The sequence below is a fragment of the Nicotiana tabacum genome, chromosome 3 (genome assembly GCF_000715075.1).
Source record: "Nicotiana tabacum cultivar K326 chromosome 3, ASM71507v2, whole genome shotgun sequence".
In the NCBI taxonomy this organism is placed as follows: Eukaryota; Viridiplantae; Streptophyta; class Magnoliopsida; order Solanales; family Solanaceae; genus Nicotiana; species Nicotiana tabacum.
This window is the reverse complement of record NC_134082.1, coordinates 7,530,239-7,542,276: the sequence shown is the minus strand read 5'-3', so window position 1 is coordinate 7,542,276 and position 12,038 is coordinate 7,530,239. Positions and strand designations below refer to the sequence as shown.

General features: G+C 35.5%; 1 protein-coding gene across 2 annotated transcripts; it reads left to right on the top strand.

The window, feature by feature from the left end:
* Positions 1–1,705: 1,705 nt before the first annotated feature.
* Positions 1,706–11,107, top strand: LOC107771512 (mitochondrial import receptor subunit TOM40-1-like). Of its 2 annotated transcripts, XM_075249195.1 has the most exons (12): positions 1,711–2,012; positions 4,942–5,023; positions 5,137–5,236; positions 5,322–5,417; positions 5,509–5,559; positions 5,718–5,783; positions 8,163–8,264; positions 8,910–8,978; positions 9,052–9,135; positions 10,149–10,244; positions 10,786–10,851; positions 10,890–10,962. In XM_075249195.1, the coding sequence occupies exons 1-11, from the start codon at positions 1,874–1,876 to the stop codon at positions 10,840–10,842; spliced, it is 942 nt and encodes a 313-aa protein (XP_075105296.1). In that variant the 5' UTR covers positions 1,711–1,873; the 3' UTR covers positions 10,843–10,851; positions 10,890–10,962. The 2 variants fall into 2 exon arrangements, with proteins under 2 accessions (XP_016446376.2, XP_075105296.1); XM_016590890.2 differs by having other exon boundaries at positions 1,706–2,012; positions 10,786–11,107.
* The last annotated feature ends 931 nt before the right edge of the window (positions 11,108–12,038 follow it).

The following is a 12,038-nucleotide window of genomic DNA, read 5'->3' as shown; positions in this document are numbered from 1 at the left end:
CAATGTTGCAATTCTCCGTAAAATAATAACAATAATAATAAAATTGATAAAGGCGGTTCAAGTTAAAATTTGCATATAAGTTCTTAATTGTTAAAAATCAGATAAATAAGCCGAATATAACAGTTGAGCGACCGTGCTAGAACCACGGAACTCGGGAATGTCTAACACCTTCTCCCGGGTTAACAAAATGCCTTATCCGGATTTCTGGTTCACGGACTATAATACAGAGTCATTCTTTTCCTCGATTCGGGATTATAACCGGTGACTTGGGACACCATAAATCTCCCAAGTGGCGACTTTGAATCTTAATAAATAAATCCCGTTTCGATTGTCCTTTAATTGGAAAAACTCCTTGTACCCTTGCGGGTGCCGGAAAAAGGAGGTGTGACAAGCGCTATAATAAGTCAGATCGAGGCATAAATAAATAAAAATATGTTGCGACGTGCAACCCGATCTCATAAATATCACTCACAATCAATCCCTCGGCCTCACTCAGTCATCAAGCTCTCTAGTCCCTTGGGCTCACAACGGTCATACTAAGCAACCCTAATCAATTATATGAGATGTGACAATATACAACAACAGAGACTGAGATATAATACGTAAAAATGAATGTGACTGAGTACATCATTGCAATTAAGCAAATAAATCAACAACAAAGAACGACCATTGTGGGTCCCAATAGTACCGACATATAGCCTGAACATGATTTCTAGCATAAATTACAGCTCAAGTGCTCTAACACATAGAGTATAGTAAAAATGTTCTTATAAGATAGCTACAGAGTTCCATGGAATCGACTAAATCACAATGCACACATGGACGCCCAAACGCCCGTCACCTAGCATGCGCGTCACCTCAACATCAATCACATAACATGTAATTCGGGTTTTCATACCCTCAACACCAAGTTTAGAAGTATTACTTACCTCGAACAAGCCAAACCCAATACTGAGCAATCCAAACAGTGCTCCAAAATGCCATCACGCGCGTACTAACCTCCGAACGACTCAAAACTAGCCAAAAGTAACTCAAATACATCAAATAATGCCAAAGGAAACAAACCCAATCGATAAAGGTCGAATCTTTAATCAAAAGTCCAAAATCGACCAAAAAGTCAAACCCGGGCCCGCGCCTCGGAACCCGACAAAACTTATAAAATTCGGCGACCCATTCAATTACGAGTCAAACCATACTAGTTTCACTCAATTCCGACTCCGAATCGATGATCAAAACTTAAAAATTCTCTATATAAAATTTTGGACAAAACTCCCAAATTTTTTCTTTAAAATTCACAATCCAATTACCAAAAGCGAAGATAGATTCTCAATTTGCAGTTGCAAATCAAGCTATTTTTGATTTTTTCCAATTAACGAAGAAGGTCACATGACTAATAATAAAATGGGTCAAGTGATTTTGTGGATCTTTACAAACTTATTTTTAGTTTTATGATCATACTTTTTTTATATTTATGACCAATACGAGAGATTTACTTTTACACTTAAAGAAATTTAGAAGTATCATTTTTTAATTTTAAAATTATAAAGGGGTATGATAACTTGAAAACTGGCCAACTATCCCTAATTACATTCATTTTTGTGTCCCATGACTTTTGGACTGTTGGGCTTTAAGCTCCATCTAAGAACCCACCGTCAAAACGGGCCGGGTCTATTTGAAGTTGAGGGTTTTTCCAGTAATTGGGCAAAGGGTTTTAGGCCTCGCACTCGAACCAAGCTTTTCTCCCTTTTCCTATATAGCCGCAGTCAGCAAGAAGAAGACGAAGAAGAAGGGAAACAAAACAAATTCCTTTCTTATATTTTTGTTTATTTATTTATTTTTTGTATTCAGAGTTCCAACACGTACAACAGTTGCAATGGCTACTCTCGTTCCTCCGTCAACTACAGTTCCACCGGCGGCAGGTTCAAAATTGCCGGCCGTAGAATCGGAGAAAGTTGATTACTTGAACTTGCCTTGTCCCATTCCTTATGAAGAAATTCATCGCGAAGCTCTCAGTTAGTATCATCCTTTATTACTTTGCTGATGATCATTGTTGCTTTAATTATTTTAACACAGTAAATTTGTTGGGACGTCTAAAATATCAAGTATTTCTAGTAATTTTTATTTTTATTATTATGTTTTATTTTGTATAATATTGGCCTAAGATGAGTTTGTAAGGAGTAACATGGTCGGTAATGATCAGCGGTGGAGACCGGATTTTAATGCAATAGTATAATGAAATAAGTTCCAGTAGAGCGGAATAGATATGGAGGATTAATATGGCTGGCCTAATTAGGACGTCCTGAATTGTTTCAGAATAGCGGAAATGGATGTAGAAGATTTGATAGCATAATGAATATAACAGAACGGATACAGTAGATGATTTATATAGTTATAGAGGTGGATGTAGAGCATCACTTATGGGTTCATCTGAACCCAAACTTTGATTCAGGTCCTGTATATATATAATAATGAATTCACTAAATATCCACAAATAATAGATTTTGAACCCATTTAATTGAATGAGTTGTGGTAGAATTCCGAACTTGAACCCATGATGTTCAAATCCTGGATAGGCCTCTGTATGTAGTAGACCCCAGTTAGTTGGGGTGGTAGGATAATGAAATGGTTGGGTGCTGAATGCATAAAGAAGATTTATGGTGAATCCTAACTAGTCGCTTTCCTGTTGTCTGCAGATTGTTTGGTGTATTCTAAGAAATGTAATGCAATTAGAATATGCAGTTTCAATTACATATGGTTTTCTTGTTGTTGCTGTTAATACCCCACTGACTTGATTTCACAAAGGCAGTGCAAAATTGAACCTATATTTTCTCAATGGATACAATCAGCTCATGGTAAAACTTCATATTACCACGCCACATGCACTTTCTGAATTTCAACATTCAAGTGCATTTCTATGTCTGCTAAAAGAGTAGTTTAAATATTAGTGATTTTACTAGGTGGGGTTCAGTATGTGTTGAGGATTTTGTAGTGCAAATGATTTTGTGGCAATCTGTTATGAATACTCTCGTACATCTGTGATAGAAACATGGAAGTAAAGGCTGTTATAAAAAACAGTAGATAACATGTAATATTTGGAAGTGACTTAGAGATGTCAGAGTACTAAGTCTATGCAAGCTATTTAATGTTGTATAAATGATACCAAACAGACTTTTGTTTTGATGTAGAAGAACAAAAGAATATTCCATAGTTTGGTGGCGTGTCTTGGTATTAAACAGTTATACGATGAAATTTGAGGAAAGTGTCAATGAACCAAGTTGTATTTCCGCTTGGTAGACTATACCATATTTGTATGTTTTTAAGACGACCGATGAAATTGTATAGATAGTGGAAGAGTGATATCCACATGATGTTTATTGATACAAAGAAAGCATATGACAAAGTGCCAATAAAAGTTTTTGTTTGTATTGAGAAGAAAGGATCCATATCAAGTACATATAACAATGGACGTAGCAATTTGTATCTAGGTAAGCATAATCTGGCTCAGACACTACCACTATTCAAAAAAATGATATAATGATATGGATGAAGGAGCAGTTACTAGTGTGAGAACCGAGGGAGGAGTTTTGAATTACTGTGGGTTTACACCGTCTCTACCCTGAGCTAATACTTGTTACACTTACATTAGGTTTGTTTTGTCGGGACTTGTTGTATTCTAGTTTGATATTTATTTATGTAGGAATAAGTTTGAGTTCTAGAGAACCTCTAGTGGTAGAGAACTCCAATTTTTCCTTAAAGTATAAATTATTATTTAATATGGAATGAAATGGGCTTGAATAGAGCAGATTGGATACAGAGGATTCATATATCTAACCTCAACTGGTTTGAGTTAGAGTGGTAGTTGATTATTGTTGTGAACGTTTCTAGGTTTAGCAAGAAAGACCGCCTCTTCATTCAAAATCAACAATGCATATAAAAAAGAGGTTGCGCCAGGAGTTGTTAGATGCATCATGTGTGCCTGTTTCAACTAAAATTATTTCGAGTAGTCCTCTTTATCAAAACCTTGAGCTAGTTGTTTAAACCACTATGAGGTTAAACCAATGCAGTGGCTTCTATTGCAGTTTTAGTTTTTCCTTTTATTAGTCTCAAGGTACGCGCTTTGCGTGTGTACCCCTGTCCATATGTATATAATTTTTATATTTGGTACTAAATATTAAGACTTTGATTTATACAAGGAAGAAATTTAGTTGATTTTAGTGTCTAAATATTATTCCTACATTATAATTCAAATATGTGAAGTTTTAATAAATAAAATTTTAATTAATTTAAAGTCCTAAATATTAGGAATAATGTTTAAATGACAATTTTATCTAATGTGAACTCTTTTTTAAAGGGCAAATAAAGTGACGAAATTTCACTAAGATGTTTCGTACTTTTAATATAGTATAGATATAGATATAAATAGATTAACAAAATTTTAATAGGACGTTTTACTTATTCAATAAGGACTTTCTAATTTTAAAACAAAAATAAATATAAAAGGACTTTCTAATTGAAACTTTATTGCATATCGTTATGTACTTAGTAATCAAATATGGATTTAAAAGTCATTTTTCTAATTTACATTGATATTTGAATCTTCCTTACTTAGTATTCCAATAAAGTCTTTTGATTATAAAATCGAACGAAGATATGGATTATATATCCAAATAAGGAAAAAATTAATAATAAAAATTTTAGTTAATTTTAAAGTCCTAATTATTAGGAGGACAATTTAAATTACAATTTAGTCTAATGTGAAATCTATATTTAAAGGGTAAAAAAGACGAACGACATTTCACTAAGGGTCTTCATACTTTTAATATAGTATAGATGTTCATATTTGATAAGCTTCGGTGTTCTTAAGTCTGACACTTACTCCAATATTTATGTTATTGTTATTGCTTTTATGAAGGAATAACCAATTCATGTCTCTATTGGCAGTGTCTTTAAAGCCGGAGCTTTTTGAAGGGTTGCGTTTTGACTTTACCAAAGGACTTAATCAGAGATTTTCACTCAGTCATAGGTAGATTTTACATACTTGAAAGATATATCATATTCGTTGCTATATTCTCTCTATTGATAGAGGGAGAGAGGTGTTTTCTTAGTGATAATAAATGTGTTTCAACCTTTTCTCAGTGTTTTTATGGGACCTACAGAACTTCCTACTCAGTCTGCAGACATCGTTAAAATACCAACTGCCCACTACGAGTTTGGTGCTAACTTTATAGATCCAAAGGTCTGTAATTGATTTTATTCTTTCCAAGTGCCTGAACTCTTTGAGGATCTTATTCTGGCAACAATGACTTCTGATCTTGGTACAGATGATGCTTATTGGGAGAGTATTGACAGACGGGAGGGTGAATGCTAGGGTGAAGTGTGATTTGTCTGAGAATCTTTCGTTGAAAGCCAATGGTCAAGTAAATATTTGATATTTTCAACTGTTGCTTTTCCTTCCATAATTTTATGTGGAGCGACTAGCATATCTCACAATTTTAATCTTCTTAACAGCTAACTGGTGAACCGCACATGTCGCATGGCATGGTTAATTTCGACTACAAGGTAGACATGCATATGTTTTAATAAGATTTAATTGGTAAATCCAGGCCAGACTGCACATTTCCTATTTCATTCAAGTAGTAATATTCACATATCACGCTGTAGGCCATTTGACTTGAGGATAATGATTGCTGTAAGTCTTTGTTGTTGTTGTATATAAGGGTAAAGACTACAGGACTCAATTTCAACTTGGCAATGGTGCATTATTTGGAGCCAGCTACATCCAGGTATCATATAAATTTGTTACTCTCTGTTTAAGATAATGAATACATCCTAGAAGACTGAAAAAAATCAGAAAGTAAATGGCCTTTTCTCAGCCCATTGGTGATTGGTTATAATGCTTTAGGCATTTATGTCCTCAAGTTGCATGACATATTGTGAAGTTTCAGACATAGTTTTAGTGGTTCAGAAAACTTGCACCCAATGCGATGAGTTGGAATAAGGTGTTATCATTGTACATTTGTGTGAATTTAAAAAAAATGAAAGATAAATAATGTGTAACATTGTGCTGTCAACTGGGATTAAAAGCCTAAAAAGTGGGAGAGAGAGCTAGGGGAACCATCAGGAAATAGTTCTTATAGCATCAAAAAGAGATCTATGGTAATACTGTTTGATAGGAAACCAGATTACTTAATTGAATAAAATGCTATGAAGAGAAAAAAAACTAGTGACTGATGTGGGTCACATTCTCTAACAACTGGGAATAAAATACTAAAGTATTTCTTTACTAGATTTAGTAACTAGACCTCAGATCGTTCCCTCAACCCCGGATGACAAGAAGGCAGTGCCAACCACTGTGTACTCCCTTTGGCCACAAAATGTATTCCGTGACCAGAACTGTGTCATGCTACTCAATCAGCATCATTACTTCATAAAAGTAACCGTTTCCAATAAAAAGAAAACCTCCATCATTTACTTTTCACCAGAATAGCCCGTTGAAATAGTAGACAATTTCCACCGGCCTTTAGTCTGGCCCTTCCCCGGATCCCGCGCATAGCGGGAGCTTAGTGCACCGGGCTGCCCTTTTTTTAAGTCTGGTATTTAAGTTAGCCAATGAGTAACTGTAAATTTGAAATCTGTTTGACCATCATTGTTGTGGTAAAAAATGTCATAAGTTCAAATCTTGTCATTTGAAATATTCTTCTTTCTGGAGAGTGATGAAGGATCAATTGACACCAATTAAAGCAGTTTATTTTATGAGACGATATGCTGTCATATGCATGCAAGATGTATTGGGGGCACATAGAGAATCCTTTTCTTTTAGTCTTATCTCTGCAAAGGTCCTTTTTTTTTTTTGTGTGTGGGGAAGGGGGGGGGGTTCACTTGATTTGTTGTGGATTTGGAAAACCAAGCAACACGAAACGTTTGTGGTTGCACGTGGTTTTGAGTGTGAACGAGTATTGGGGATGGATGCTTATTAGTTGTTAGGCATAGACGTGGTTTGGTTTTGTGTCATTTAGAGTTTGTTTTGAAGAGGTCATCCCACGGTGAAAGACTTCAAAGTGGAGATTCCTAGTGAATAGTTTTCAGATTAGTTGTCTTGATACTGCACGGTCTATTTGTGTCAGTGTGAGGAAATATTTGAAAGGAGAAGGAAAATATGGTAAGGATAGTGCAGATGCAAGCCCTTCTTTAAGAGGATTGAGCCTCCACTGTGTCTTTAATGGTTGGGAACTTGTATAAGTCCAATTTAAATGTCCCTACTCCTGCACAAGTAACGGGGATGCATGCTTATTGGTTGTTAGGCATAGACGTGGTTTGCATTTGTGTAATTTAGAGTTTGTTTTGAAGAGGTCATCCCACGGCGAAAGACTTCAAAGTGGAGATTCCTAGTGAATAGTTATCAGATTAATTGTCTTGATGGCTGACACTGCACGGTCTATTTGTAATGGTTGGAGGCATGATTTGAAAGGAGAAGGAAATATGGTAAGGATAATGCAGATGCAAGCCCTTTTTAAGAGGATTGAGCCTCCGCAGTGTCTTTAATGGCAGGGGACTTGTATAAGTCCAATTTAAATGTCCCTACTCCTCACTTTGGGCCTCTTTTGGCCCATTTTGCTTGAAGATTCTTTTGGAATTAAAAGATGAATTATCTAAAAAGATTACCAAATTAGGCTGTGTGTATGGTTGTGCTTCCGGAGGTACTATTGCTTAGATATGCTCTTCTTTATAGTTGCTTCGATCGCATTAATAATATAAAGGTTGCGATTGGCACTTATCAAAGTTTTTATTATAAAAGATTGTGATTAGTACTTTTCTTCTTTTGGTTGTGTTCCTTAATGGTCACTCTAATACAAACTTATCATCATCCTTCTTAAATTGGAGAGTAGAGACTGTAATGGACTTATTGAAAAGTGAGAGTGGAGATTGCAAATACTATAACAATATTATCTTCCACTTTTGTTCCTCTGGGGATAATCTGATAAATTGGGATGATATCATATATCTACCACCTATTGGTCAAATCATGGATTCCTTATGGTTCTTATGAAATACCAGAGAATGAGTAAAGATGTCGTCCTGATTGAGGGCCAATATCGTATGCAGATGAATTGTGTGGTATTATGCTTTTAGCTTTTTAACTGAACCTTTACATGGTCTTGCAGAGTGTCAGTCCACATTTGTCTCTGGGTGGGGAGGTATTCTGGGCTGGTCAGCATCGGAAATCTGGCATTGGTTATGCTGCTCGCTACAACACAGATAAAATGGTATTCTGCCTATTACTAGATGATAGAACATTTTTTCATCCAATCATTTTTTATCTGGACTCGAGGTATTTTAATATTGTTTGAAAGATGGATGATTTGTTTTAGACTGAGGCGTACTTTTTATTGTGTTGGATACATGATAGCAGCTTAAGTTTCATTTCTGTTGGACAGTTAGTTTTTTCTAGTTGCCTGCTAACTATTCTGTTAATTGAGAGGCCTTCTGTTTATTTTTCCTGTTATTGTCCTTCCAGAAAACTAACACGTATATCATGCTAGTGAAGTAGTGAGGCATTTGATTGAATGCTTTATCTGAGGTGTTCTTTCAAAAGCTATATTTTCAAGGCCATGGTGATTTTTCTCTTTCCTCTGTAGTATGAATAGCTTTAGAATAAAATTAAACTGCAGGTCTTCCGGATGCAAAAGGGTTTATATTCTGTCATTTTGTCCAAATACTTCCAATGATATATACAGTGGGACAGGAACATCAAAATATTCATGTTTCTGAGTAAATCCCTCAAAGAGAAAAATTTGGCCGATTTCACCAGTATTTACTACTTGCAGTTGTCTTTTTGTAGGTGTCCTTATCTTTCTAGGTTCTCTATTAATGTTTTTCGCATTATTCAGTGTTTGTTAACTTATCTGCAGGTTGCTTCAGGGCAAGTTGCTAGCACTGGGATGGTGGCACTGAGTTATGTTCAGAAAATTTCTGAAAAGGTTTTAAGAGTCACCAGTATCTTAACGACTGCATTTGTGACTTGCTTTTCTTAAACGCTTTTCTTCCATGCAGGTGTCTCTAGCATCAGACTTTATGTACAACTACATGTCTAGAGATGTTACAGCAAGCTTTGGTTATGATTACATCCTTCGGCAGGTAATTTTTTGTGGTAAAGTTTTTTCCGAAAATTTTAATTATTTCCTGCAGGCTAGTTTTGGTATAACACTCCTGTGCATTTCCAGCAATTTTGCAGTTTCCTGTTGGCTTTGAAAAGCCTCTCTGTAAGACGTCTATAGTTTTTCCGCTCTAGTTTTTAACCTGGTGATCGATGTTGTGAATTGTACTATTTGCTGCTACTCTGCAGAGTCTAGCGGAAAATGAAAGCTCCAAATTTAATGCCCAAAATTGTCATTATTGTTTTCGAAACAATTGCATGCGACTCCAATAGATCATTTCTTGCCCTTAGGTTTTTGACACCTTGATGGTAGAACGATGCTAACATTATAATCCAGTTTAAGTTAAAGACTGACTACCGCCTCTTCCCTGTATATTTCATGGACAGATTTGGTTTGTGCCTGTGAGTCTGCATCCTTTCTTGATTCCTAATTACCTACCTTTCTCTTCATCATTTAAGATATAGGTACTACCTTGTTTTTATCTGTTTTTTATTTTTATTTTTTATCTTTCTGCTATGTGGCATTTCATTTCTTTGTGCTATGTGACATCTTATTTTGTGCTACCTAAGCGTGGTAAGGTAGATAATTGGGGGTATCTTTTGTTGAGACATATCTTTGTGTAGATTTTCTACTTTTTTGGATACCACCTGTGTACGGGGTGTTCTCTGACAAGTGGTATACAAGGAAAATTTCCTAAATACTGGGACTCTTAATTATGATAGAACTAGGGAAATAGTAAATACTGTGCTGTTAACCTAAAGTTATAGAATCTAGTATGTTCTAGCATCTAACTAAATCAATTCTCTCCACTTTCAACATAGACATTACAAACTTTTTGTGGGCTGCTATTATGCTTTTTGTGAAGGGTTCTGAAAGCTCATTAAGTTGATCTTATTTTCGTGACTGCATTGTGGCAAAGTTGGGACATCTAATCAACCTTGCTCATCATGACTTCAATGTTTAGTGATTCAATATTGTATGCATGCGTTACAGTGTCGTCTCAGAGGGAAGATTGATTCCAATGGATGTGTTGCTGCTTTCCTGGAAGAGCGCTTGAACATGGGTCTTAATTTCGTTCTTTCAGCTGAGGTAGGGTGGTATTTTGACTTTTTTATCTTGTCGTAGCTCCTTTCCAAAATACATGTTCTTCCATCCCCGTCTCCTTTTCCTTCTGGGTTGAGGTCTCTCCCTCTCTCCATGACAATGAAATACGAAAAGCTTCTTGATTTTTGCCAACCTTTTTGGTATTTTAACACATTCGACCGGTCAGTCAAAAATAATTACAGCCGCTAGCCAAGTATATAAATTTATACATTAATTCTGTACAAAATTTGTTGAGTATATGTATAGTATGCATTAATGTACAGAAAATATACATGCACCAGCTATTATTTTGAAGGACGGCTATACTGTGTAAAAAAGCCACGTTTGCTTATAAGTTTCACCTATTTTTTTTCCGCTAAGAAATCTGAGGGCCAGCTAGTGCATGGCTTGAAACTCGGTTGATAAGGGGCACACCCCTTTATCTATTCTTTTCCGTCTTGTTTTTACTAGTTGGAACCTAATCTCGCACAGTTTGGCTGTATAACTTTCAGTAGTATCCTAAATATGTCCCTTATTGCTTGTTCAGGTCGATCATAAAAAGAAAGACTACAAGTTTGGCTTTGGACTCACCGTTGGAGAATAGAGGAGGCAGCTTTAACAGGGGATTATGTTTTATAATTTGAGCGCAAGATTAAATTGAAAGCATCTTTAACAAATGATTCTTTTTCTCAGTGATCAGAAGCAAAACACCAGTTTTGTATCTTTATTGAGCGACATTGTTTTTAGAGCATATCAACTGGTGCAACTAGTCACTAGTAGTTGATTTTGCAATTTGAGACATTCTTTAGATAGTTTAGAATTGTAGAGGCGACTTTATTCAGCTAGAGAGATCTACCATTCTGATTTTACTGTGTGATTCATTGCCTACTCTGTGGTTAATAATTCCAAGGTTTTAAATCATATAATTCAACTCAGATTTTGGAGGCATATGAATATCAATTATCTATGTTCGCTTCAAGCTAGTTAGAGTCGGCTATATAGATTTTCTGTAGCCAATTTGAAATTTTCTAATGTTTTAAAGGGTGTAAATCATACAGATACAACCTCAGCTGTGAGACACAAACAATAGGGTTAAAAAAAGGAAAGAAGAAAGAGGATTGTATTTGTATTTGAGAGATATGTTTTTAATTAATGAGATAGTTTGATAAATATATTTGTTTTTTGTAAGGATATTTTCTTTGAAGCTATTAATTTTTTGCTTCTTTTGTTTGCAGTTTTTTCCCCATAAGCGGAAAAATTATTTTTGTTGTTGTACAAAAGCACTTTTTGTTTTTGATCAAATACTTCAAATCTTCACAAAAGGATTCTTTTAATAGTGTTTGAAAATCACCATGTAATTACTCATAGGTTGTGTAATTAGTACCTTAATAATTACATTGAATAGTAATTACAAAGTCATGTTTGTTTGTCATCTCGCAATTACAATGTAATTATTTGTGTTATGTTTGGTTGCACGAGTGTAACTGCATAGTAAAATATTTTTTATTTAAAATTGTCACGACCTGGAATGCAACTGGACTTAACGAGAACTCACACTTTGAAAACTTAGCATATAACTGACTATCCCTCAGAGTCTGAAGAACCACTCTGAGATGCTGCTCGTGCTCCTCCCGGCTGCGGGAATATATCAAAATATCGTCAATGAAGACTATCACGAACGAGTCTAAATAAGGCCCGAACACTCGGTTCATCAAATCCATAAAAGTTGTCGAGGCATTTGTCAACTCGAATGACATAACCAGGAACTCATAATGCTCGTACCGAGTGTGGAAAGCTGTC

What these genes read in the sequence shown, in the direction of transcription:
- LOC107771512 (XM_016590890.2), top strand. Translation starts at nt 1,874, where the DNA reads ATGGCTACTCTCGTTCCTCCGTCAACTACAGTTCCACCGGCGGCAGGT. An exon ending in AATTCATCGCGAAGCTCTCA is followed by an intron (nt 2,013 to 4,941) that starts GTTAGTATCATC and finishes CTCTATTGGCAG; the next exon opens with TGTCTTTAAAGCCGGAGCTT. An exon ending in AGATTTTCACTCAGTCATAG is followed by an intron (nt 5,024 to 5,136) that starts GTAGATTTTACA and finishes ACCTTTTCTCAG; the next exon opens with TGTTTTTATGGGACCTACAG.